Raw genomic sequence first — 26,332 nt, 5'->3', positions numbered from 1 at the left:
GCCGCCGCTTCCGCTTCCGGTGAGCCCCGCGCCGGCCACAAAGCGGAAAGTCCTCCGCGATGCCTAGAACGTACCCCCGCCCCGCGCGCGCCGCTCTATCCCCTCCCCCTCTCCCAACCACTCCCCCCTCCGCGGGAACCATAGAGACGCGGGCGGGGCGCTTTGCGCATGCGCAGCTCCGCGGCGGTAAAAGGGGAGGTGGGAAGGTGGGTTCTGCGCATGCGCGCTCGCCGCGCGCTCGCACGCATCCGCCTTTGTGCTTCTCTCTCCCCCCCCCCGCCGCCTCATCCCGGCGTGCACATGCGCAGCGCGCGCGGCCGGACTACTTTCATGGGAGGGGGAACTATTTTTCTGGGAGGGACTTATTATTTTGGGGGGTGGGAGAGCGTTGTTGGGGGCGTGGAGGGGGTTTGGGGAGAGAGAGAGAGAGGGGGAGGTGGGGGGGGGCTGAGGGGCTGGAGAGGGTCCTTGGGGGGTGATATGGGGGGTGTAGCAGAATTTGGGGGGATCTTGGGGAGATATGGGGGGTGTAGGGGGATTTGGGGGGGATCTGGGGGGGGCTCAGGGGCTGGAGAGGGGTCTTGGGGGGTGATACGGGGGTCTCGGGGGGCGGTAGGGGGGATTTGGGGGGGCTGCGTGGGGGGTTGGGGGATGTAGGAGGGGTTTAGGGGGTGATGTGGGGGGTGTAGGGAGAGTCTGGGGGATGGTGTGGGGGTGTAGAAGGTTTAGGGGGACTCTGGGGGGAGATATGGGGGGTATGGGGGGGGCTGAGGGGCTGGAGAGGGTCCTGGGGGGGTGATGGGGAGTTTAGGGGGATCTGGGTGGGGATCTGGGGGAGATATGGGGGTGTAGGGGGGATCTGGGGGGGCTGAGGGGCTGGAGAGGGTCCTGGGGGGGCGATATGGGGGGTATAGGGGGATTTGGGGGTGATCTGGGGGGGGCTGAAGGGCTGGAGAGGGTCCTGGGGGGGTGATGGGGAGTTTAGGGGGATTTGGGGGGGATCTGGGGGAGATATGGGGGGTGTAGGGGGGGATCTGGGGGGGCTGAGGGGCTGGAGAGGGTCCTGGGGGGGCGATATGGGGGTATAGGGGGATTTGGGGGTGATCTTGGGGGGGGTGAAGGGCTGGAGAGGGTCCTGGAGGGGCGATATGGAGAGTATAGGGGGATTTGGGGGGGGATCTGGGGGAGATATGGGGGGTGTAGGGGGGGATCTGGGGGGGCTGAGGGGCTGGAGAGGGTCCTGGAGGGATGATATGGGGGGCATAGGGGGATTTGGGGGGGATCTGGGGGGGCTGAGGGGCTGGAGAGGGTCCTGGGGGGGTGATATGGGGAGTGTAGGAGAATTTGGGGGGATCTTAGGGAGATATGGGGGGTGTAGGGGGGGATCTGGGGGGGGCTGAGGGGCTGGAGAGGGTCCTGGAGGGGGGAATATGGGGGGTATAGGGGGATTTGGGGGGGATCTGGGGGGGCTGAAGGGCTGGAGAGGGTCCTGGGGGGGGAATATGGGGGGCATAGGGGGATTTGGGGGTGTCTGTGGGGTGATGGGGGTCTTCGGGCATATATGGGGGTGCGTAGGGAATTTGGGGGGAGCTGAAAGGGTGGAATGGGGGATATGGGGGGGATATGGGGGGGGCTGTGATGGCATTGGGGGTTCAGAGCAGTTCCGAAAGCGAAGAAAAGGAACGGAAAAGCTCATGGAGAAACGGATTTGGGTGAAAAAGGGGTTATTTTGGGTCAGAAAAAGGGGGGATTGGAGACTTTTAGGGGGGGTCTCAAGAGGGGCTCTGAGACCTCCGAGGGCATCGGAGGGGTCTGAAAAAAGGAATAAAACGGTATAAAAAGAGAGTGAGGAGAAATATCGGTGAAAAAACGAACGATTTGGGCAAAAATGAGGGGGTTTTGGGGTCAAAAATGAGGGATTTTGGGTTAAAGAGGGATTTGGGGTCAAAAAGGAGGGATTTTGGGTAAAAAAGGGGGAAAAGGGGGATCTGAGGGTTTCGGGGGGGATATGGGGGTGTCGGAGGGGGCGAAGGCTTCGTAAAGCGATACTGGAGCAGCAAAATGTGTTGAAAAAGTAGGAGTTTTGGGTCAAAAATGAGGGATTTTGGGTAAAAATGAGGGGGTTTGGGTCAAAAATGAGGGATTTGGGGTTAAAAAGGGGAAAAGGGGGATCTGAGGGTTTTGGGGAGGATATGGGGGTGTCGGAGGGGGCTCTAAGGTTTCATAAAGTGAAAGCGGCTGAAAATAGGGGTAAAAAGGAGGGATTTTGGGGTCAAAAAGGAGGGATTTTGGGGTCGAAGAGGAGGGATTTCGCGGTCAAAAAAGGAGGGGCTTTGGGGTGGAAAAGGAAGTATTTTTGAGCCGACGAGGAGCGATTTTGCGTCAAAAAGGAGGGATTCGGGGTCAAAAAGGAGAGATTTTGGGTGAAAAAGGAAGGATTTGGGGTCAAAAAGGAGCGCGGCGGAAGGAGACGCGCGGGAGGCGGGGTGTGATGCGAACCCCGGCGGCGCTTCACTTCCCGCGCGGAAGGAGACGCGTTTAGGGCGGAGGAGGAGGAGGAGCGCCGCACTTTTTCCTCCTCCCTCCCCTCCGCGCACGCGCATTGTGCGCAAGAGGCGGAAGGAGCCGGGCGCCGCGGGGGGCTGTGAGGCGGCCCGAGCCGGCGCTTCACTCGCCCGCGCACGCGCCCTCGGGGCGGCGGAAGGAGACGCGGCGGTGAGGCGGCCGCTGAGGAGCCGCTTCACTCCTCCCTTTTTAGGCCCCCCCTTTCCCCCCCCCCCATTCCCCCCTCCCCTTCCCCGCGGCGGCGTCTCCTTCCGCGACTCCTTCCGCCTTCCCCCCCCCCTCCCTTCTCCCCCAAGTCCCCCCTTCCCCCCCCCTTTTCTCCCCCCCGCGCCCCGCGATGCTGAAGCAGCCGCTGCCGCCGCCCCCCCCCGCCAGGAAAGCCCCCCCTTCGCCCCCACCTCCCGCCCCCCCTTCCCCTCCGCCCAACGGCGGCCTCAGCGCTGGGGGAGGGGCGGGGGGGGGAGGAGGAGGAGGAGGAGGGGGCGGAGGAGGAGGAGGGGGGAGCGGAGGACCCAGGTAATAAGGGGGGGGGGGGGGTGATATGGGGGGGCAGAGGGGTTGTGGGGGGGTTCCTGGGGGCTCTAAGGGTCAGTTTGGGGGGAGGGGAGCAGATATTGGGGGGAGGGGGGCAGTTATGGGGAGGTTAAGGGGGTTTTGGGGGGTCCTGGGAGCTCTAAGGGTGAGTTTGGGGGGGAGGGGGGGCAGATGTGGGGGGGTGGAAGGGGTTGGGGGGCATTTATTAGGATGGGGGGCAGTTATGAAGGGGTTTGGGGGGTTTCTGGGGGTCTAAGGGTCAGTTTGGGGGGAGGGGGGCAGATATTGGGGGGAGGGGGGCAGTTATGGGGAGGTTAAGGGGGTTTTGGGGGGTTCCTGGGGGCTCTGAGAGTCAGTTTTGGGGGGAGGGGGGCAGTTATGGGGAGGTTAAGGGGGTTTTGGGGGGTCCTGGGGGCTCTAAGGGTGAGTTTGAGGGGGAGGGTGGGCAGATGTGGGGGGGTGGAAGGGGTTGGGGGGCAGTTAGTGGGGTGTGGGGGGCAGATATTGGGGGGTGGGGGCGGTTATGAAGGGGTTTTGGGGGTTTCTGGGGGTCTAAGGGTCAGTTTGGGGGTTGGGGGGCAGATATTGGGGTGAGGGGGGCAGTTATGGGGGGGTCAAGAGGGTTCCTGGGGGCTTTAAGGGTCAGTTTGGGGGTTGGGGGGCAGTTAGTGGGGTTTGGGGGGCAGATATTGGGGAGAGGGGGGCAGTTATGGGGGGGTCAAGGGGGTTCCTGGGGGTTCTAAGGGTCAGTTTGGGGGTTGGGGGGCAGTTAGTGGGGTTTGGGGGGCAGATATGGGGGGCAGGGGGCAGTTATGGGGGGGTCAAGGGGGTTCCTGGGGGCTTTAAGGGTCAGTTTGGGGGTTGGGGGGCAGTTCTGGGGGTGTTAAGGGGGTTTTGGGGGTTCCTGGGGGCTCTAAGGGTCAGTTTGGGGGGAGGGGGGCAGATATGGGGGGGGGGGTGAAAGAAGTTGGGGGGCAGTCACTGGGGTAAAGGGAGCAGATATGGGGCCTTTGGGGTGAATGGGAGGGCGGTTATGGGGGTGTTAAGGGGGTTGGGGGGGTCCTGGGGGGGCTCTAAGGGTCAGTTTTGGGGTGTTTGGGGGAGAAGGGGCACGTTTGGGGGTGTAGAGAGGTTGGGTTGGGCAGATATGGGGAGTAAAAGGGGTTGGGGGGGTTCTGGGGGCTCTAAAGATCAATTTGGGGGGTGTCGAGGGGTCCCTAAGTGGGAAGAGGGGGTGTTTTTGGGGGGGAAGAAGTGGATATGGGGGGTGTTTGGGGGCTCCTAAGGGTCCCCCAGATTGTTTTGGGGGGGCCCCAAAATCTCCCCCCACCCCAAAGAACTCTCTTTCGTTCGTGAACCGTATTGTTAACAACTTTGTTTCATTTTAGGGGTCAGAGTACAGGGAAGGGCCCCCCCCAAGTGCCGGTGAGTGCCCCCCAAGTTGGGGGGAGGCTTTTGGGGCCCCCCCCTGCCCGCGAGGGTGTGGAGGTGTCCCTGAACGGTCCTAAATTGTGGGGTTTTCACCCCGAATCCGCAGGTGTTTGAGGGCGTTTACAACAACTCGCGGATGCTGCACATCCTGACGGCCGGCGTGGTGAGGGGGGACGCTATGGGGCAGCTGTGGGGCAGCTGTGGGGCTGTGGGGGGACGCTATGGGGCAGCTGTGGGGCTGGGGGGGGCTGCTATGGGGCAGCTGTGGGGCTGGGGGGTACGCTATGGGGCTGCTGTGGGGCTGAGGGGGCTGCTATGGGGCTGCTATGGGGCTGGGGGGCACGCTATGGGGCTGGGAGCATCGCTGTGGGGCTCCTTGTGGGGCTGGGGGGGCTGCTGTGGGGCTGGGGGGGCTGGGAGCATCGCTATGGGGCTCCTTGTGGGGCTGAGGGGGCTGCTATGGGGTTGCTGTGGGGCTGAGGGGGCTGCTATGGGGCTGGGGGGGGCTGCTATGGGGCTGGGAGCATTGCTATGGGGCTGCTGTGGGGCTGGGGGGGCTGCTGTGGGGCTGGGAGCATCGCTGTGGGGCTCCTTGTGGGGCTGGGGGGGCTGCTGGGGGGCTGCAATGGGGCTGGGAGCATCGCTATGGGGCTCCTTGTGGGGCTGGGGGGGCTGCTGTGGGGCTGGGGGGGACGCTATGGGGCTGCTATGGGGCTGGGGGGGCTGCTATGGGGCTGAGAGGACTGCTATGGGGCTGGGAGCATCGCTGTGGGGCTCCTTGTGGGGCTGGGGGGGGCTGCTATGGGGCTGCTGTGGGGCTGAGGGGGTTGCTATGGGGCTGCTATGGGGCTGGGAGCATCGCTATGGGGCTCCTTGTGGGGCTGGGGGGGATGCTATGGGGCTTGGGGGGGCTGTTATGGGGTTACTATGGTGCTGGGAGCACCGCTATGGGGCTCCTTGTGGGGCTGGGGGGGCTGCTATGGGGCTGAGGGAGCTACTATGGGGCTGGAAGCACCGCTATGGGGCTGATTATGGGGTTGGGGGGCTGCTATGGGGCTGAGGGGGCTGCTATGGGGCTGGGAGCACCGCTATGGGGCTGAGGGGGGCTGCTATGGGTCTGGGAGCACCGCTATGGGGCTGATTATGGTGTTGGGGGGTGCTATGGGGCTGGAAGGACTGCTGTGGGGCTGGTTATGGGGCTGCTATGGGTCTGGAAGCACCACTGTGTGGTTGGTTATGGGGCACGGGGTGCTGCTATGGGGCTGAGGGGGCTGCTATGGGTTTGGGGGTGTTGTAATGGGTCTGGGGCTCCTGTTATGGGTCTAGAGTCTGTGCTATGGGGCAGATGGGGGTCTAGGAGCTCTCCTGTGGGGCAGCTATGGGTCTGGGACTTCTGATGTGGGGTTCGGGTTCCTATTATGGGTCTGGAGTGTGTGCTATGGGGCAGATGTGGGTCTGGAGTCTGTGCTATGGGGTGGATGTAGGTTGGGGGTCGGTGCTATGGGTCGGCTGTGGGTCTGGGGTCAGTGCTATGGAGCGGATGTGGGTCGGGGGTCGATGCTATGGGGCGGATGTGGGTCTGGGGTCAGTGCTATGGGTCTGGGGTCTGTGCTATGGGTCAGCTGTGGGTCTGGGGTCTGTGCTATGGGTCTGGGGTTGATGTTATGGGTCAGTGCTATGGGTCTGGGGTCTGTGCTATGGGTCAGCTGTGGGTCTGGGGTCTGTGCTATGGGTCTGGGGTTGATGTTATGGGTCAGTGCTATGGGTCTGGGGTCTGTGCTATGGGTCTGGGGTTGATGTTATGGGTCAGTGCTATGGGTCTGGGGTCAGTGCTATGGGGCAGCTGTGGGTCTGACCCCCCACTGCCCCCCATCTCTCCCCTCAGGGCTCCACGTGTGAGGTTCAGGTTCGCGGTGGCGCCGCCTTCGAGGGCATCTTCCGCACCCTCAGCGCCAAGGTCAGGCCACGCCCCCTTCCCAAACCACGCCCCTTCCCCAAGCCACGCCCCCTCATTCAATCATACCGCGCCCCCTCTTTTCAGGCCACGCCTCTCTTCTTCCCTCAGGCCACGCCCCCTCCCCGGAGTCCCCTTGACATCCCCCCCCCTTTCAGAGTCTCCCCCCCATGTCAGGTTCTCCCTATTTTAGGTTCCTACCCTGTTTTGGGGTCCCCTCTCACTTTTGATCCCCCCATTTTAGTCCTCTCTTGTTTCGACCCCAATTTTGGGGGTGCGTGTGTCTTCTTTCCCTCCCCGGAACCCCATATTTTGGGTCGTTTCTCCCTTTTTTGGTTTCTTTTCTCCCCTGACCCCCCCCATTTTGTGTCCCCCCCATTCCATCCCCCCCTCCCCTCCACATTTTGGGGTCCCCCCCTGTTCTGCATTCCCTCCTCCTCTGATCCCCCCCATTTCAGGTCCCCCCTATTCTGTATACCCACTGATCCCCCCCTTTTCAGGTCCCCACTCATCCCCTGACCCCCCCATTTCACCCCTCATCCCCTGACCCCCCCATTTCACATCTCTTCATACCGCGCCCCTCCTGCCCCCCACATTTTGGGGTCCCCCCCATTTTAGGTCCCCTCTATTCTGTGTACCCGCTGCCCCCCCCATTTCGGGTCCCCCCGCATTCCATATCCCCCTTTATCCCCTGAATTTGGCTCCCTCCCTCCCGATTTCGAGTTCCCCTCATTCCATCCCCCCCCCCCCGCCATTTTGGGGTCCCCCCTGAACCCCTATTTGGTTCTCTTCACCCCAGTTCGAGGTGGCGCTGGACGCGGTTCACCGCCGCGCCGCCTCCCCCGCCGGGCGCCCCCCGCGCCGCGAGGACATCGTCGACACAATGGTGTTCCGCGCTCCGGACCTCGTCCTCCTGCGCTTCCGTAACGTCGACCTCGCCTTCGCCTCCAGAGGTGGGAAAAAGGGGGGAACACCCCAAAAAACACCGGAAAACGGCGATTTGGGGGTCGCGACGCGAGCGCTTTGTGACCGAAAAGCGCCGAAAAACGGGAATTCCGGGCGGTTCGAGCGGAGTCGGATGAGATAGCGTTTATCCGCCCGGAATCCCAAAAAATGGGAAATATTGGGAATTTTATGCGGATTTTGGGAAGTAGAGTAAAATTAAAGGGTCGCTGGTTTTTATCTGAACCCCAAAAATGCTGAAAATTGGGAATTTTGGGTGGAATTGGAGGAATTGGGGAAGAATTAGGGATCACTGAGGTTTATGTGAGCCGCGGAAGTGCCGGAAATTGGGAATTTCACATAGTTTTTGGGACAAAAAGGAGGAATTAAAGACCGTTGAATTTTTCCTGAGCTCTGAAATTACCAAAAATTTGGGATTTTGTTGAATTTTGCGGAGTAGGAGAAAAATTATCGATCCTTAATTTTATATTGAGGTTTGGGAGTATCAAAAATTGGGAATTTCGGGTGGTTTTTGGGGAGCAGAAGAGCTACGGAGCGTTGGGTTTTCTTTTTGAGCCCTGAAAATAGCAAAAATTGGGAATTTCCCGTGGTTTTAAAGGAGTTGGGGGAGAATTAGAGATTATTGATTGGTTTTTCAACCCTAAAAGTGCTGAAAATTGGGAATTTTAGGTAATATTTGGGGAATAAGTGAAGAACTGAAGAGCGTCGATCGTAATTTGAGCACTAAAAGTGCTAAAAATTGGGAATTCGGGGTGGTTTTTGGGGTGTTGGGGGAGAATTAGGGATTGTTGAGTTTTGAAAGCGCCAAAAATTGGGAATTTCACATAATTTTTGGGAAGTAGAAGAAAAATTATAAACAATTGGATGTTTTCTGAATTCTGAAATTCCAAAAATTGTGAATTTTGAGTGATTTTAGGAGAGCTGTTGAAAAATAAGGGATTATTGAATATCTCTGAACCCCAAAAGCGCCAAAAATTGGGAATTTCGTGGGGTTTTTGGGGAATTGAGGAGGAATTAGAGATCACCGATTCTCCTTTGAGCCCCAAAAACGCTTAAAAATGGGAATTTCGTGTAGATTTTGGGGAGCGGAGGGAGAGTAAACGGTCGCTGAGCCATTCCCGAAGCTGAAAATGATGGAATTTGGGCGTTTTATGGAGTTTTGGCGGATGGGGAAGGGCAGAATTCCCCTTTACTGTCCCAAAAAAGTCACAATTTGGGTATTTTTGGGGTTTTTGAGGGTGGGAAGAAGCGCAGCGCCTTCGGTATTTCACCCAAAATGATGGAATTTGGCTATTTTATGGAATTCTGGGGGCTGGGACCCCCCCTGACCCCCCTCTTTTTTCCTCCCCCCTTCCCATTTTCCAGACAAATTCACGGACTCGGCCATCGCGAGCCTGCGGGTGAACGGCGAACACCGCGAGCACCGCGAGAAGGTGTTGGAGCGCTGGGACGGCGGCGAAGGCGGCAGCGACGACTACGACCTCGACTCCGACCTGGTGGGGGGACTTTGGGGGGCTTTGGGGCGACGGGAGTGGAGTTTGGGGGACTTTGAGGGGTTTTGGGGGGAGTTTGAGGGGTTTTAGGGGGAGTTTGAGAGGTTTTGGAGGGATTTTGAGGCATTTTGGGGTGATGGGAGTGGAGTTTATGGGAGTTTGAGGGGTTTTGGGGGGACTTTGAGGGGTTTTGGGGGGACTTTGAGGGGTTTTGGGGGGACTTTGAGGGGTTTTGGGGGGACTTTGAGAGGCTTTGGAGGGATTTTGAGGCGCTTTGGGGTGACGGGAGTGGGGTTTTGGGGGGAGTTTGAGGGGTTTTGGGGGGAGTTTGAGGGGCTTTGGGGGGACGGGAGTGGAGTTTATGGGAGTTTGAGGGGTTTTGGGGGGACTTCGAGGGGTTTTGGGGGGATTTTGAGGCGCTTTGGGGTGACGGGAGTGGAGTTTGGGGGACTTTGAGGGGTTTTGGGGGGAGTTGAGAGGCTTTGGAGAGATTTTGAGGCGCTTTGGGGTGATGGGAGTGGAGATTGGGGGAGTTTGAGGGGTTTTGGGGGCACTTTGAGGGGTTTGGGGGGACTTTGAGAGGCTTTGGAGGGATTTTGAGGCACTTTGGGGTGACGGGAGTGGAGTTTATGGGACTTCGAGGGGTTTTGGGGGGACTTCGAGGGGTTTTGGGGGGACTTTGAGACACTTTGGGGTGACGGGAGTGAAGTTTATGGGACTTTGAGCGGTTTTGGGGGGACTTTGAGAGGCTTTGGAGGGATTTTGAGGCGCTTTGGGGTGACGGGAATGGAGATTGGGGGACTTTGAGGGGTTTTGGGGGGACTTTGAGGGGTTTTGGGGGGACTTTGAGGGGTTTTGGGGGGACTTTGAGAGGCTTTGGAGGGATTTTGAGGCATTTTGGGGTGACGGGAGTGGAGTCTATGGGACTTCGAGGGGTTTTGGGGGGACTTTGAGGCGCTTTGGGGTGACGGGAGTGGAGTTTGGGGGACTTTGAGGGGTTTTGGGGGGACTTTGAGTGATTTTGAGGGAATTCGCGGGAGTTTAAGCCCTTTTGCGACAGTAAAAGCGGAGTTTGAGGGATTTTGGGGTGATTTTGAGGGGGTTTGGGGGAAAAGGAGAGGTTTTGGGGGCGTTTGAGAGGTTTTGAGGCGATGGGAGTGGAGTTTGGAGGAGTTTAAGGGATTTTGGGAGGAGTTTAAGGGATTTTGGGAGGAGTTTAAGGGATTTTGGGACAGCGGGAGTGGAGTTTGGCGGAGTTTGAGGGAATTTTTGGGAGTTTAAGGGAATTTGGGAGGAGTTTAAGGGATTTTGGGAGCACTTTAAGGGACTTTGGGAGCACTTTAAGGGACTTTGGGAGGAGTTTAATGGACTTTGGGACAACAAAAGTGGATTTTGGTGGAGTTTGAAGGAATTTTTGGGAGTTTAAGGGGTTTTGGGAGGACTTTAAGGGATTTTGGGAGCACTTTAAGGGATTTTGGGACAACAGAAGTGGAGTTTGGCGGAGTTTGAGGGAATTTTTGGGACTTTAAGGGATTTTGGGAGGACTTTAAGGGGTTTTGGGACAACAAAAGTGGAGTTTGGCGGAGTTTGAGGGAATTTTTGGGAGTTTGAGGGAATTTTTGGGAGTTTGAGGGATTTTGGGAGGAGTTTAAGGGATTTTGGGGGGAGTTTAAGGGATTTTGGGAGGAGTTTAAGGGATTTTGGGACAACAGAAGTGGATTTTGGCAGAGTTTGAGGGGTTTTTGGGCGACGGGAGTGGATTTTGGGGTCGTTTTGAGGCGTTTGGGGTGCCGGGGTCCCCCCCTCATCCCCATTTTCTCCCGGAAGTCCAACGGTTGGGACCCGGCGGAGATGTTTAAGTTCAACGAAGAGAACTACGGCGTCAAAACCACTTACGACAGCAGTTTGGCGTCTTACACGTACGCGGGAGTCCCCGGGGAGGCCGAAGGGGGGGGGGGATGTACCCCCCAAAACCCCCCCCTCCCGACTCCCCCAAATCCTCTCAGGGTACCGCTGGAGAAGGAGAACTCGGAGGCGTTCCGGCAGCGGGAGGCGCGGGCGGCGGCGCTGGCGCGGGAGATCGAGAGCTGCCCCCACTATCGCCTGCGTTTGGCGCTGGAGGAGGAGGACGGCGGCGGCGGCGAAACGGGCGGAGGGCTCCAGAGGCTCCTCCCGCCCAGCGCCCCCCACGGCTCCGGGCGCGACAGCCCCGCCGCGGGGACGCAGCGGTGAGGGGGACCCCGAAATCGGCATAAGACACCCCGAAATGGGCCTAAAACACCCCGAAATGGGCCTAAAACACCCCAAAATGGGCCTAAATCGACCCGAAATTGGCCTAAATCGACCCGAAATTGGCCTAAAACACCCCGAAATTGGTCTAAATTGGCCTAAAATCAGCCTAAAACACCCCGAAATGGGCCTAAATCGACCCGAAATTGGCCTAAATCACCCTGAAATTGGCCTAAATCACCCCGAAATTGGTCTAAATTGGCCTAAAATCGGCCTAAAACACCCCGAAATGGGCCTAAATTGACCCGAAATGGGCCTAAATCGACCCGAAATGGGCCTAAAGCACCCCAAAATGGGCCTAAAACACCCCAAAATTGGCTTAAGACACCCCGAAATTGGCCTAAGACACCCCAGAATCGGCCTAAAAGACCCCTAAATGGGCGTAAATCACCCCGGAATTGGCCTAAAACACCCCAAAATCGGCCTAAATTGACCTGAAATAGGCCTAAATCAGCCCAAAATCGGCCTAAAACACCCCAAAATCGGCCTAAAGCACCCTGAAATAGGCCTAAAGCACCCCGAAATAGGCCTAAAGCACCCCGAAATAGGCCTAAAGCACCCCAAAATAGGCCTAAAGCACCCCAAAATTGGCCTAAAACACCCCGTAATTGGCCTAAGACACCCCAGAATCGGCCTAAAACACTCCTAAATGGGCCTAAATCACCCTGAAATTGGCCTGAAACACCCCAAAATTGGCCTAAACCACCCCAAAATTGGCCTAAAGCACCCCAAAATAGGCCTAAATTGACCCGAAGTTGGCCTAAAGCACCCCGAAATCGGCCTAAAGCACCCCAAAATCGGCTTAAATCACCCCAAAATAGGCCGAAATCGGCCTAAATCGACCCAGAAACGGCCTAAAGCACCCCGGAATAGGCCTAAATCACCCCAAAATCGGCCTAAAGCACCCCAGAATTGGTCTAAATCACCCCGAAATTGACCAAAGACACCCTGAAATTGGCCTAAGACACCCCAAAATCAGCCTTAAACACCCCAAAATGGGCCTAAATCGACCCGAAATCGGCCTAAAGCACCCCAAAATCGGCGTAAAGCACCCCGAAATAGGCCTAAACCACCCCAAAATCGCCCTAAAACACCCCAAAATCAGCCTAAATCACCCCGAAATTGACCAAAGACACCCTGAAATTGGCCTAAGACACCCCAAAATCAGCCTTAAACACCCCAAAATGGGCCTTAATCCCCCCAAAATCACCCCAATCCCCTTCCAGCCCCCCCATAACCCCCAAAATCCCCTTCAAACCCCTTTAATCCCCCCAAAATCACCCCAATCCCTTTCCAGCCCCCCCATAACCCCCCCAAATCCCCTTTAACCCCCCCTGAACCCCCTTTTTTCCCCCCCCCAGGGACCCGAAGCCGTCGCCGCTGCCGCAGCGGATTCGGGGGGGCGGTGGGGGGGGGTCTCTGCGCTGCGGCCCCTCTCGGGGGGGACCCCGACCCCCCTCCTCCCCCCACCCGGATGGCGTCAATGGAGGTGAGGAGGGGGGTGGGGGAGGGGCAGAGGGGGGGTACCCCCAAATCCTGACACCCCCTTATTTTAATCACCCCGTCTGCCTCTCCTTTTGGTCTTTTAGGGCCCCCCCGGACGTCACCCAAAGCCCAGAGACCATCAAGGGGGGGCAAAGGGGGGGCAAGAGCCGGGGAGGGGCCCGGCCCAGGTGAGGGGGGGGCTAATTAGGGGCTAATTAGTGGTTAATGAGGGGGGAAATGGGGGGTTTGGGGGGGCGAATGTGGGAGGAAAGGGGGGGAAATGGGGTAATAAAGGGTTAATAATGGAGGAAGAGGGACAATAAGGGGGGGGCAGAGTGGGGGAGGGGCTCTGTGCAGGTGAGGGGGGGCTAATTAGGGGCTAATTAGTGGTTAATGAGGAGGAGGGAAGTGGTGGGAGGGGCTTAATTGGGGGTAATTAGTGGTTAATGATGGAGGGGAGGGGTAAAAGGGGGGGCAGAGCGGGGGAGGGGCCCTGTGCAGGTGAGGAGGGGTTAATTAGGGGGTAATTAGCGGTTAATGAGGGGGAATGAGGAGGAGGGAGGTGGTGGGAGGGGCTTAGTTAGTGGTTAATGAGGGGGAAATGGGGGGGGAGGGGGAGATGTGAAGGGAGGGTTTTAATGAGGGGGTAATTAAATGGGGGGTTAATTAAGAGACTTAATGAGGTTTTTTCCCCCCCCCCCCGGGCGTTTGTTCCCCCCTCGCTCGCCCAAGGCCGCCCCTCCCCCACCAGAGCCCCCCCCCGCGCCCCCCTCCCCCCCCAAGGACGCCGCCCCTCCCCCCACCGAGGGGATCCCCCAGGGTGAGAGGGGGGAGGGGCTAAATGGGAGAGGGGAGGGGCTAAATGGGGAGAGGGAGAGGTTAAATGGGGAGAGGGAGGGGTTAAATGGGGAGGGGAGGGGTTAAATGGGAGAGGGGAGGGGTTAAATGGGAGAGGGGAGGGGTTAAATGGGGAGGGGAGGGGTTAAATGGGAGAGGGGAGGGGTTAAAGGGGAGGGGGAGGGGTTAAAGGGGAGAGGGAGGGGTTAAAGGGGAGGGGAGGGGTTAAAGGGGAGGGGGAGGGGTTAAATGGGGAGGGGTTAAATGGGAGAGGGGAGGGGTTAAATGGGGAGGGGTTAAATGGGAGAGGGGTGGGGTTAAAGGGGGAGGGGGAGGGGTTAAAGGGGGAGGGGGAGGGGTTAAAGGGGAGGGGGAGGGGTTAAATGGGGAGGGGTTAAATGGGAGAGGGGAGGGGTTAAATGGGAGAAAGGAGGGGTTAAAGGGGAGAGGGGGTAAAAGGGGAGGGGGTAAATGGGAAGGGGGGGTTAAATGGGGAGGGGGAGGGGCTAAATGGGGAGGGGGAGGGACTAAGCAAAGGGGGAGGGGTTAAATGGGGAGAGGGAAGGGCTAAATGGGAAGGGGAGGGGTTAAAGGAGAGGGGTGAAATGGGGAGGAGTTAAATGGGGGTTAAAGGGGAAAGGGGAGGGGCTTGGATTGGGGCAGGGCTAAAATGGGGGCGGGGCTTGGGGTGAGGGGAGGGGCTGACACCCCCTTCTGAACCCCCTTTTTCCCCCCCCAGAGCCGCGGTCACAGTTGGATGAGCTGCGCCAGTTCGGGGCTCAGTTCAAGGTGGGGCGCTGTGGGGCAGCCGTGGGTACTTATGGGTCACTGTGGGTCGCTATGGGGCAGCCATTGATCCCTGTGGGTACTTATGAGTCGCTATGGGGCAGCCATCAATCCCTGTGGGTACTTATGGGTCACTATGGGGCAGCCATCAATCCCTGTGGGTACTTATGGGTCACTATGGGGCAGCCATCAATCCCTGTGGGTACTTATGGGTCACTATAGGGCAGCCATCAATCCCTGTGGGTACTTATGGGTCACTATAGGGCAGCCATCAATCCGTGTGGGTACTTATGGGTCGCTATGGGGCAGCCATCAATCCCTGTGGGTACTTATGGGTCGCTATGGGGCAGCCATCGATCCCTCTGGGTACTTATGGGTCACTATGGGGCAGCCATCAATCCCTGTGGGTACTTATGGGTCGCTATGGGGCAGCCATCAATCCCTGTGGGTACTTATGGGTCGCTATGGGGCAGCCATCAATCCCTGTGGGTACTTATGGGTCGCTATGGGGCAGCCATTGATCCCTGTGGGTACTTATGGGTCACTATGGGGCAGCCATCAATCCCTGTGGGTACTTATGGGTCGCTATGGGGCAGCCATCGATCCCTGTGGGTACTTATGGGTCACTGGGGCGTCGCTATGGGGCAGCCATTGATCCCTCTGGGTACTTATGGGTCGCTATGGGGCAGCCATCGATCCCTCTGGGTACTTAGGGGTCGCTATGGGGCAGCCATCGATCCCTCTGGGTACTTATGGGTCACTATGGGGCAGCCATTGATCCCTCTGGGTACTTATGGGTCACTATGGGGCAGCCGTGGGTCCCTGTGGGTATTTATGGGTTGCTGTGGGGTCGCTGTGGGGCAGCCGCGGGTACTTATGGGTCCTTGTGGGTACTTATGGGTCGCTATGGGGCAGCCATCAATCTCTCTGGGTACTTGTGGGTCGCTAGGGGGCAGCCGTGGGTCCCTGTGGGTACTTAGGGGTCGCTGTCACGTTCCTATGGGGCAGCTGTGGGTTCCTGTGGGTACTTATGGGTCCTTGGGGGTTGCTATGGGGCAGCCATGGGTCCCTATGGGTCCCTATGGGGTTGCTATGGGGCAGCTTCAGGTACTTGTGGTTCGCTGGGGGTCACTATGGGGCAGCTGTGGGTCCCTATGGGTCCCTATGGGGTTGCTATGGGGCAGCCGTGGGTACTTATGGGTCGCTGTGGGTCGCTATGGGGCAGCCATTGATCCCTGTGGGTACTTATGGGTTGCTATGGGGCAGCCGCAGGTACTTATGGGTCGCTGTGGGTCGCTATGGGGCAGCTGCGGGTACTTATGGGTCACTGTGGGTCGCTATGGGGCAGCTATTGATCCCTGTGGGTACTTGTGGGTCGCTATGGGGCAGCCGTGGGTCCCTGTGGGTACTTATGGGTCACTGGGGGGTCGCTATGGGGCAGTCATGGGTCCCTGTGTGTACTTATGGGTCACTGGGGGGTCGCTATGGGGCAGTCATGGGTCCCTGTGTGTACTTATGAGTCACTGTGGGTCGCTATGGGGCAGCCGCGGGTACTTACGGGTCACTGTGGGTCGCTATGGGGCAGCCGCGGGTACTTATGGGTCCCTGTGGGGTCGCTATGGGGCAGCCGCGGGTACTTATGGGTCACTGTGGGGTCGCTATGGGGCAGCTGCGGGTACTTATGGGTCGCTGGGGGGTCGCTATGGGGCAGCCGTGGGTACGTATGGGTCACTGTGGGTTGCTATGGGGCAGCCGCGGGTACTTATGGGTCCCTGTGGGTCGCTATGGGGCAGCTGTGGGTACTTGTGGGTCACTGTGGGGTCGCTATGGGGCAGCCGCGGGTACTTATGGGTCACTGTGGGGTTGCTATGGGGCAGCTGTGGGTCCTTGTGGGTCGCTATGGGGTCGCTATGGGGCAGCCGCGGGTACTTATGGGTCGCTGCCCCCCAGCTGCAGGCCCCGCCCCCCGCGGCGCCCCCCGAGCCCCTCCCCCCACGTGGGGGCAGTGAGGATGGGGGAGGGGCCGCGACCCCCCCGGGGACCCCCCCGGCGCGGGGGGAGGGGGACGGGGAGGGGGACGACGATGATGAGGAGGAGGAGGACAACAACAACAACAACGAGGGACCCGTGGCCGAGTGAGGGGGGAAAAGGGGGGGATTGGGGGGGGAAAGGGGGGGATTGGGGGGGGAAAAGGGGGGGATTGGGGGGGAAAAGGGGGGGAAAAGGGGGGGAAAAGGGGGGATTGGGGGGGAATGGGGGGGAAAGGGGGGGAAAAGGGGGGGATTGGAGGGGAAAAGGGGGGGATTGGGGGGGAAAAGGGGGGGAAAAGGGGGGATTGGGGGGGAAAAGGGGGGGAAAATGGGGGGATTGGGGGGAAAAAGGGGGGGATTAGGGGGAAAAGGGGGGGAAAAGGGGGGATTGGGGGGGGAAAGGGGGGGATTGGGGGGAAAAGGGGGGGAAAAGGGGGAATTGGGGGGATTGGGGGGGAAAATGGGGGGGAAAAGGGATTGGGGGGGAAAGGGGGGGAAAATGGAGGGATTAGGGGGGAAAGGGGGGGAAAATGGGGGGATTGGGGGGGAAAAGGGGGGGATTGGGGGGAAAAGGGGGGGAAAAGGGGGGATTGGGGGGGAATGGGGGGGAAAGGGGGGGAAAAGGGGGGGATTGGGGGGGAAAAGGGGGGAAAAGGGGGGAATGGGGGGGAAAGGGGGGGAAAAGGGGGGGATTGGAGGGGAAAAGGGGGGGAAATGGGGGGGATTGGGGGAAAAGGGGGATTGGGGGGGAAAGGGGGGGAAATGGGGGGATTGGGGGGGAAGGGGGGGAAAAAGGGGGGGATTGGGGGGGAAGGGGGGAAAAGGGGGGATTGGGAGGGAAAAGGGGGGAAAAGGAGGGATTGGGGGGAAAAGGGGGGATTGGGGGGTAAAGGGGGTGGAAAAGGGGGGATTGGGGGAAAAGGGGGGAAATGGGGGGATTGGGGGGGAAAGGGGGGGGAAAGGGGGGGATTGGGGGGGAAAAGGGGGGGGAAAGGGGGGGATTGGGGGGGAAAAGGGGGGGAAAAAGGGGGGATTGGGGGGGAAAGGGGGGGGAAAACGGAGGGATTAGGGGGGAAAGGGGGGGAAAATGGGGGGATTGAGGGGGAAAAGGGGATTGGGGGGAAAAGGGGGGGAAAAGGGGGGAATGGGGGGAAAGGGGGGGAAAAGGGGGGGATTGGAGGGGAAAAGGGGGGAAAGGGGGGGAAAATGGGGGGATTGGGGGGAAAGGGGGGGAAAGGGGGGGAAAATGGGGGGGAAAAGGGGGGGAAAAGGGGGGATTGGGGGGGAATGGGGGGGAAAGGGGGGGAAAGGGGGGGATTGGAGGGGAAAAGGGGGGAAAGGGGGAAAATGGGGGGATTGGGGGGGAAAAGGGGGGGATTGGGGGGGAAAAGGGGGGGATTGGGGGAAAAGGGGGGGATTGGGAGGGAAGAGGGAGGAAAATGGGGGGATTGGGGGGAAAGGGGGGGGAAAATGGGGGGAAAGGGGGGGCTGGGGGGGAAAGGGGAAAAGGGGGGATTGGGGGAGATTGGGGGGAAAAGGGGGGATTGGGGGGGATTGGGGGGGAAAAGGGGGGATTGGGGGGGAAAAGGGGGGATTGGGGGGAAAATGGGGGAAAAAGGGGGTATTGGGGGGGAAAGGTGGATAGGGGGAAAAGGGAAAATGGTGGAAAAAGGGGTACAAAGGGGGAAAAGGGGGATTTGGGGGGAAAGGGGGGAAAGGGATATGGGAGGAAATGGGGGGGTTTGGGGGAAAAAGGGGATTTGGGGTAAAATGGGGGTTTGGGGGAAAGGATTTGAGAGGAGAAAGGGGGGATTTGGGGTGAAATGGGGGGTGAAAGGGGGGGATTTGGGGTGAAAAGGGGGATTTGGGGTGAAACGGAGGGATTTGGGGGGACAGAGAGGTTTAGGGGGAACTTTGCTTTGAAAAGAGGGGGAATTGGGGGGGTTTGGTGTGAAAAGTGGAGGATTTGGGGGGTTTTTGGGGTGCAGGAGGATTGTGGGGGGACACTTGTGGGGTTTGGACCCCCCCGAACCCCGATTTCCCCCCTTTAGGCAGGTGAAAAAGTCGACGCTGAACCCCAACGCGAAGGAGTTCAACCCCTCCAAACCCCTCCTGGCCGTGGTGAGGGGGGGTTTGGGGGGGCAAAATGCGGTTTGGGGGGGCAATTTGGGGGCAAACAGGGGGATTTGGGGGGGTTAAAAGGGGATTTGGGGGGGTTGAGGGGATTTGGGGGTGGACAGCAGGGATTTGGGGGGGCAAAATGGGGTTTGGGGGGAATTTGGGGGGGTATGGGGGGTTTGGGGGGGGTTAAAAGGGGATTTGGGGGGCGATTTTGGGGGGACAGGGGGATTTGGGGGGGTTAAAAGGGGATTTGGGGGGGCAAGAGGGGATTTGGGGGGCGATTTGGGGGAGACAGGGGGGTTTGGGGGAGCAAAATGGGGTTTGGGGGGGCAAAAGGGGATTTGGGGGGCGATTGGGGGGAGACAGGGGGGTTTGGGGGAGCAAAATGGGGTTGGGGGGGCAAAAGGGGATTTGGGGGGCGATTGGGGGGGACAAGGGGGGTTTGGGGGGGTTAAAAGGGGATTTGGGGGGTGATGTGGGGGGGGACAGGGGGGTTTGGGGGGGCAAAAGGGGATTTGGGGGGGTTAAAAGGGGATTTGTGGGGGCTGAGGGGGGATTTGGGGGGGATAGGGGGGTTGGGGGGGTTAAAAGGGGTTTTTGGGGGGCTAAGGGGGGAATTTGGGGGGGATGGAGGGGTTTGGGGGTATAAAAGGGGATTTGGGGGGCGATTTGGGGGGGGACAAGGGGGTTTGGGGGGGTTAAAAGGGGTTTTTGGGGGGCTAAGGGGGCAATTTGTGGGGGTACAGGGGGGTTTGGGGGGGTAAAAGGATTTGGGGGTGCAATTGGGGGTTTCAGAGGGGGTATTTTGGGGGGTCTCTGATTTTAGGGTGCGTTTTGGGGGGCTCTGATGGGGAGAAGGGTGTAGTTTAGGGGGGGCAAAGAGGTTCGGGGTTCAGGGTGTTTTGGGGTCCCCCTCCTCACCCCCCTTTCTCCCCTCTCAGAACAAGGGGGGCGCCCCCCCCCGCCTCGCCGGGCCCCCGCGCTCACTCCAGCCCCGCTTTGGGGGTGCTGGCGGCCGCCGGGCAGGGGGGGACCCCACTTTATGGTCCCCCCTACATCTCCTACATCCCCCAACTGCACGTGCAGGTGAGCGGCACCCCGAAAATGGGGGGGGGGAGGAGGAGGGGCAGGAACCCCCCAAAAGGGAGTCAACGCCCCTCCAAAAGTGGGGGTACAGGGGGGTCGGGGGCGCCCCCACCTCCCCAAAATGGGGTCTCACCCCTTTCCCCCCCCTCAGGCTCCTCCCATGTTTCCGTATCCGGTGTCGGCGTCGCAGCCCGGAAAGTTCCGGGGAGGGAAAGGTGAGTGCCCCTCCCCCACTCCGTAGCCCCTCCCCCCCATAGCCCCTCCCCCACTCTCTAAATCCATTGGGGGGAGGGGTTCAATCAGTGGCCCTCCCCCACTTTTTGCCCCTCTCCCACCCCCATAGCCTCTCCCCCACCCCCTAAACCCATAATGGGAGGGGTTCAATCAGTGCCCCTCCCCCACTCCATAGCCCCTCCCCCACCCTCAATTCTTTCCCCTCCCCCACCCTTTTGCCCCTCCCCCACTCCCTAAATCCATGGGGGGAGGGGTTCCATTCATGCCCCTCCCCCACTTTTACCCCTCCCCCACCCCATAGCCCCTCCCCCACCCCTAAACCCATAATGGGAGGGGTTCAATCAGTGCCCCTCCCCCACTTTTTGCCCCTCCCCCACTTTTTGCCCCTCCCCCACCCTTTTACCCCTCCCCCGCCCTCAAACTGCCCCTCCCCCACCCCAATAGCCCCTCCCCCACTCCCTAAATCCATGGGGGGAGGGGTTCAATCAGTGCCCCTCCCCCACTCCATAGCCCCTCCCCCACCCCCATAGCCCCTCCCCCACTCCCTAAATCCATGGGGGGAGGGGTTCCATTCGTTCCCCTCCCCCACTTTCGCCCCTCCCCCACCTTTATGCCCCTCCCCCACCCCACACTTTTGCCCCTCCCCCACCCCCATAGCCCCTCCCCCACCCCCATAGCCCCTCCCCCACTTCCTAAATCCATGGGGGGAGGGGTTCAATCAGTGCCCCTCCCCCACTTTTTGCCCCTCCCCCACTCCACAGCCCCACCCCCACAGCCCCTCCCCCACCCCTATTTTGGGGGGGGTGGGGGCCGATTCTGACCCCTCCCCCCCCCCTCCTTTACAGGCGCCCTCCCCCCCCCTCGCTCGGAGCAGCCCCTCCCCCCCGCCTCGGCCCCTCCCCCCCTGGTGCAGGCGGCGGGGGGCGGTGCCGCCCCTCCCCCCCCCGTGCTGGCGGCCGCCGCCCCTCCCCCGCCCCCCTACTCCTCCTACATCTCCTATGGGGCGCAGCCCCCCCTCGTGCAGCCCCTCCCCCACTACCCCAACCAGGTGAGAAACGGGGGGGGGGAGGGGCTATGGGGTGGGGGAGGGGCTATGGGGTGGGGGAGGGGCGAGAAAGGGTGGGGGAGGGGAAAAAGGAGGGTGGGGGAGGGGCTATGGGGTGGGGGAGGGGGATTTGGAGGAGGGGGAGGGGTAGAAAGGGTGGGGGAGGGGAAGATTTGATCGTCGGGGAGGGGCCATGGGGTGGGGGAGGGGTGGTTTTGGGGTGGGGGAGGGGCCATGGGGTGGGGGAGGGGGAGAAAAGGGTGAGGGAGGGGTAAAAGAGTGGGGGAGGGGCGGTTTGGGGGTGGGGGAGGGGCAAAAGTGGGGGAGGGGCACCGATTAAACGCCTCTCCAATTAACTTAGAGAGTGGGGGAGGGGCTATAGGGGTGGGGGAGGGGCAAAAGTGGGGGGAGTGGCACAAATCGAACCCCTCCCCTTATGGGTTTGGGGTGGGGGAGGGGCAAAAAAGGTGGGGGAGGGGCCTTTGGGGTGGGGGAGGGGCTATGGAGTGGGGGAGGGGAAAGAACTGAGGGTGGGGAGGGGCAAAAAGGGTGGGGGAGGGGCAGAAAGGAGGGTGGGGGAGGGGCAATGGGGTGGGGGAGGGGTCTTTTGGGGTGGGGGAGGGTCGTTTTTGGGGTGCTGACGCCCCTCCCCCAGCCCGTCTTCGCGCCGCTGCTGCCCGGCAGCCCCCGCCTGCCCCCCCCTGCCATCGTCCCCTCCTCGGCACCACCGCCGTTCCCCTCCCCCGCCGGCGCCGCGGAACAGCCCGGAACCCTCTACGGTGAGAGGAGAGCCTCCTCCCCTCCCCTCCCCCCAACCCCCCAAATTCCGTTATGGATCTCTATGGCCCCTCCCACACCTACGTAGTCCCTCCCCCAATCCGTTAGGGACGCTTTTGGCCCCTCCCCCACCTCCATAGCCCCTCCCCCAATCCATTATGGACCCTTTTGGCTCCTCCCCCACCCCATGGCCCCTCCCCCACACCTTATGGCCCCCCTCCCCCAATCCATTATGGACCCCCAGGGACCTCTATAGCCCCTCCCCCATTTCCATAGCCCCTCCCCCAATCCATTAGGGACCCTTTTGGCCCCTCCCCCACCTCCATAGCCCCTCCCCCAATCCATTACGGTCCTCTGTGGCCCCACCCACACCTTTGGGCCCTTCCCCCAATTAACTATGGACCCCTCTGGCCCCTCCCTGACCCTCATAGCCCCTCCCCCACCCTTATGGCCCCTCCCCCCATTAACTATGGAGTCCTATGACCCCTCCCCCACCGATGTAGCCCCTCCCCCAATCCATTATGGTTATCTATGGCTCCTCCCCCACCTCCATAGCCCCTCCCCCATGTCCATAGCCCCTCCCCAATCCATTATGGACCCCCATAGCCCCTCCCCCCATTAACTATGGACCCCTATGGCCCCTCCCCCACCCGTGGGAACCCCCTCTGGCCCCTCCCCCACTCCCACGGCTCCTCCCCCAATTCATTAAGGTCCTCTATGGCCCCTCCCCCACCCCGTAGCCCCTCCCCCCATTAACTACAGACCCCCATGGCCCCTCCCCCAATTAGCTATGGACCCTTATGGCCCCTCCCCCACCCGTGGGAATCCCCTCTGGCCCCTCCCACACCTCCATAGCCCCTCCCCCAATCCATTATGGTCCCCCATGGCTCCTCCCCACCCCCATGGCTCCTCCCCCACCCCATAGCTCCTCCCCCAATTAACTATGGATCCCTATGGCCCCTCCCCCACCCGTGGGAACCCCATATAACCCCTCCCCCACCCCTATGGCCCCTCCCACACCCCATAGCCCCTCCCCCAATCCATTATGGTTCTTTATGGCTCCTCCCCCACTTTTGGGCCCCTCCCCCAATTAACTATGGGCCCCTCTGGCCCCTCCCCCCGCCGTGGCCCCTCCCCCCGCCATGGCCCCTCCCCCCCGCCGTGGCCCCTCCCCCTCTCTGACTGCCGCCCCTCCCCCTCCCCCGCAGCCGCGGTGCCGCAGCCGTTCCCCTCCCCCCACGCCGCCCCCCTGCACCCACAGCCCCCCCCGACGCCCACCGGCTCCCAGCCCGGAGCACCCCCGCACCCCCCCGCGCAGGTGAGGGCGCTGGGAGCCACTGGGAGGCACTGGGAGCCACTGGGAGGGACTGGGAGGGACTGGGAGGGGATTGGGAGGGGATAAAATGGGACTGGGAGCCACTGGGAGGGACTGGGAGCCACTGGGAGGGACTGGGAGGGGATAACAGGGGACTGGGAGGGACTGGGAGGGGATAAGATGGGACTGGGAGGCACTGGAAGGGGATAAGATGGGACTGGGAGGCACTGGGAGAGAATAAAATGGGACTGGGAGCTACTGGGAGGGGATGAAATGGGATTGGGAGGGGATAAAATGGGACTGGGAGGCACTGGGAGGGGTTAAAATGGGACTGGGAGGGACTGGGAAGGGGATAAAATGGGACTGGGAGGGGATTGGAAGGGACTGGGAAGGGATAAGATGGGACTGGGAGCCACTGGGAGGGGATTGGAAGGGATTGGAAGGGACTGGGAGGGACTGGGAGGGGTTAAAATAGGACTGGGAGGGGATAAGATGGGACTGGGAGTGGACTGGGCTGAACTGGGAGGCACTGGGCTGGACTGGGGGGCACTGGGGGGCACTGGGCTGGACTGGGAGGCACTGGGGGGCACTGGGCTGGACTAGGGGGCACTGGGAGGCACTGGGGGGCACTGGGAGGCACTGGTGGGCACTGGGGGGCACTGGTGGGCACTGGGAGGCACTGGGAGGCACTGGGGGGCACTGGGCTGGACTGGGGGGCACTGGGCTGAACTGGGAGGCACTGGGCTGGACTGGGGGGCACTGGGGGGCACTGGGCTGGACTGGGAGGCACTGGGGGGCACTGGGGGGCACTGGGCTGGACTGGGGGGCACTGGGAGGCACTGGGGGGCACTGGGGGGCACTGGGCTGGACTGGGGGGCACTGGGCTGGACTAGGAGGGACTGGGCGGCACTGGGGGGCACTGGGGGGCACTGGGAGGCACTGGGCTGGACTGGTGGGCACTGGGGGGCACTGGGGGGCAGTGGTGTTGGGGGAGGGCTCCGTGGGTCTCACCCCTCCCCTCCCCCCCCCCCCAGGGCCCCCCCGGACTGTACGCACTGCAGAGCCTCCCGAGCTACGGCCCCCAGGTGGGGGGGGGGGAGAAAGAGGGGGTACGGGGGGGATATGGGGGGGAAAGAGGGGGTACGGGGGTGTATGGGGGTGAGGGGGGGAATGGGGGGGAAAGAGGGGGGAAATGGGGGTGGGGGGGCAGGGAAAGAGGAGGTACGGGGGGGAAATGGGGGGGGAAAGAGGGGGTACTGGGGGGGATATGGGGGTACGGGGGGGATATGGGGTAGGGGGGTGGGGAAAGAGGGGGTACGTGGGGGATATGGGGTGGGGAAAGAGGGGGTACGGGGGGGGAGGGGCGGGAAATGGGGGTGAGGGGGGATATGGGGTGGGGGAGGGGCGGGAAAGAGGGGGTACAGTGGGATATGGGGTGGGGGAGGGGGAAAAATGGGGGATATGGGGGGGCTGTGGGGTGGGGGAGGGGCAGAAAATGGGGTATTGGGGTGGGGGAGGGGTGAAACGAGGGACATTGGGGGGACAGGGGGTGGGGGAGGGGTAAAAATGGGGGGATATGGGGGGGAGGAGTGGGAAAAGGGGGGATATTGGGGTGGGGGAGGGGCGAAAGGGGGATATTGGGGTGATGAGGGGTGGGGGAGGGGTAAAAATGGGGGTGTAGAGGGTACCCCATGGGGTGGGGGAGGGATAAAAATGGGGGAATATGTGGGGGAGGGGGACGGGAAATGGGGGTGAGTGGGGTTTGGGGGGGTGTGGGGGAGGGGCTGTGCGTGTTGGGGGGGGCTCTGACCCCCCCTTTTTCCCCCTCCCCTCCCCCCCCTCAGGCGCAGCTGCAGGCGGGTCTGGGGGCGCCCCCCCCCCCCCCCCCGCGGGGCCGCCCCTCCCCCCCCGCAGGTGATGCTGCTGCACCCCCCGCCCCCCCAGAGCCACCAGGGGCCCCCCCAGAGCGGCGTCGCCCCCGCCGGACCCCCATTCCCCTACCTCGGCCACCACCAGGGTGAGGGGGGGGCACTTGGGGGGCTGGGGGGGGCACTGGGGGGGATTGGGGGGCACTGGGGGGGATGGGGGTGGCCTTTGGGGGGGCATTTAGGGGGCTGGGGGGGGGCATTTGGGGGGCTGGGACCTGGGGGGGGGTCCCTGGGAGGCACTTGTGGGGCTGGGAGTGGACTTTGGGGGGGCACTTGTGGGGCTGGGGGGGTCACTTGTGGGTCTGGAGGGGCATTTGTGGGGAAGGGACTTAGGGGGTCTTTGGGGGTCACTTGGGGGGCTGGGGGTGGCCTTTAAAGAGGCACTTGTGGGGCTGGGGGGTGTCTGGGAAGGTATATAGGGGGATGGGGGGTTTTGGGGGGGACACTTGTGGGTCTGGGGGGGTCACTTGGGGGGCTGCGGGGGTCACTTGGGGGGCTGGGACTTGGGGGGGTCCCTGGGGGTCACTTAGGGGGCTGGGGGGATCACTTGGGGGGGGGCACTTGTGGGGCTGGGGGGTGTCTGGGGAGGTATTTAGGGGGGTGGGGGGTTTCGGGGGGGTCAGTTGTGGGTCTGAGGGGGTCACTTGGGGGGCTGCGGGGGTCACTTGGGGGGCTGGGACTTGGGGGGGGTCCCTGGGGGTCACTTGGGGGGTGTCGGGGGAGGCATTTAGGAGGGTGGGGGGTTTTAGGGGGGTCATTTGTGGGGAAGGGATTTGGGGGGGGTTTGGGGGAGCACTTGGGGGTCTGGGGGGGTCACTTGGGGGAATGGAACTTGGGGGGCTTCCCGGGGTGTCACTGAGAGGGCTGTGGGGGGGCAGAATTGGGGTCTGGGAGGCACTTGGGGGGCAAAGACAGCACTTGGGGGGTCACTTGTGGGTCTGGGGGGGTGTTGGGGGGCACTTGGGGGTCACAGGGAGCATTTGTGGGGTTCCCCCCCATCACTGACTCCCCCCTCTTTCTCTCCCCCCCCCCCAGTCCAGTCTCACCCCCCGCAGCAGCTCCCGTTCCACCCGCCGGGAAACTGAGGGAAACTGAGGCAGCGGCGCCCGCCCCTCCCCCACCCTGGAGCGGGGGTGGTGGGGGGAGGGGCGGTGGGAGCAGAACCCTCTCCCCTCCCCCACCCTCCCCTCCCCCCACCCCCCCCCGGACGGGGCCTTTTCTATTATTTATAGGGGGGGGAGGGGCGAATCGGGGCCGAAAGGCGGAAAAATAATAAAAATTCCAAAAAAACCAAAATTCCACTGAAAAAAAAGAGAAATATTTTATTGAATTTTCTTCTCCGTCGCGAAAGTTCCATCGGGGGAGGGGGAACGGCCCCTCCCCCACCCACAGCTGCTGTGACGTCACAGAGGGGGGATGACGTCATCGCGGCCCTGATGACATCATCGCGGCCGCCATG

General features: G+C 61.5%; 1 protein-coding gene across 1 annotated transcript; it reads left to right on the top strand.

Annotated features, from left to right (window-relative positions):
- The first annotated feature begins 59 nt into the window (after nucleotides 1–59).
- On the top strand, nucleotides 60–25,973 carry ATXN2L (ataxin 2 like). Its single transcript, XM_054053030.1, is given in 24 exon segments — nucleotides 60–206; nucleotides 2,543–2,715; nucleotides 4,488–4,524; nucleotides 4,637–4,693; nucleotides 6,416–6,487; nucleotides 7,284–7,437; nucleotides 8,813–8,943; nucleotides 10,768–10,859; nucleotides 10,947–11,168; nucleotides 12,591–12,718; nucleotides 12,819–12,902; nucleotides 13,388–13,534; nucleotides 14,291–14,340; nucleotides 16,288–16,472; nucleotides 18,419–18,508; nucleotides 19,430–19,574; nucleotides 19,726–19,789; nucleotides 20,654–20,856; nucleotides 21,509–21,632; nucleotides 22,839–22,948; nucleotides 23,980–24,030; nucleotides 24,790–24,837; nucleotides 24,839–24,962; nucleotides 25,909–25,973. Coding segments are annotated over 24 exon segments (2,688 nt in total). The 3' UTR covers nucleotides 25,959–25,973.
- Nucleotides 25,974–26,332: the final 359 nt, after the last annotated feature.

Source organism: Cuculus canorus, chromosome 38 (assembly GCF_017976375.1).
Source record: "Cuculus canorus isolate bCucCan1 chromosome 38, bCucCan1.pri, whole genome shotgun sequence".
In the NCBI taxonomy this organism is placed as follows: Eukaryota; Metazoa; Chordata; class Aves; order Cuculiformes; family Cuculidae; genus Cuculus; species Cuculus canorus.
Note: the sequence above shows the minus strand (reverse complement) of the source record. Positions and strands in the feature narration are given on the sequence as shown.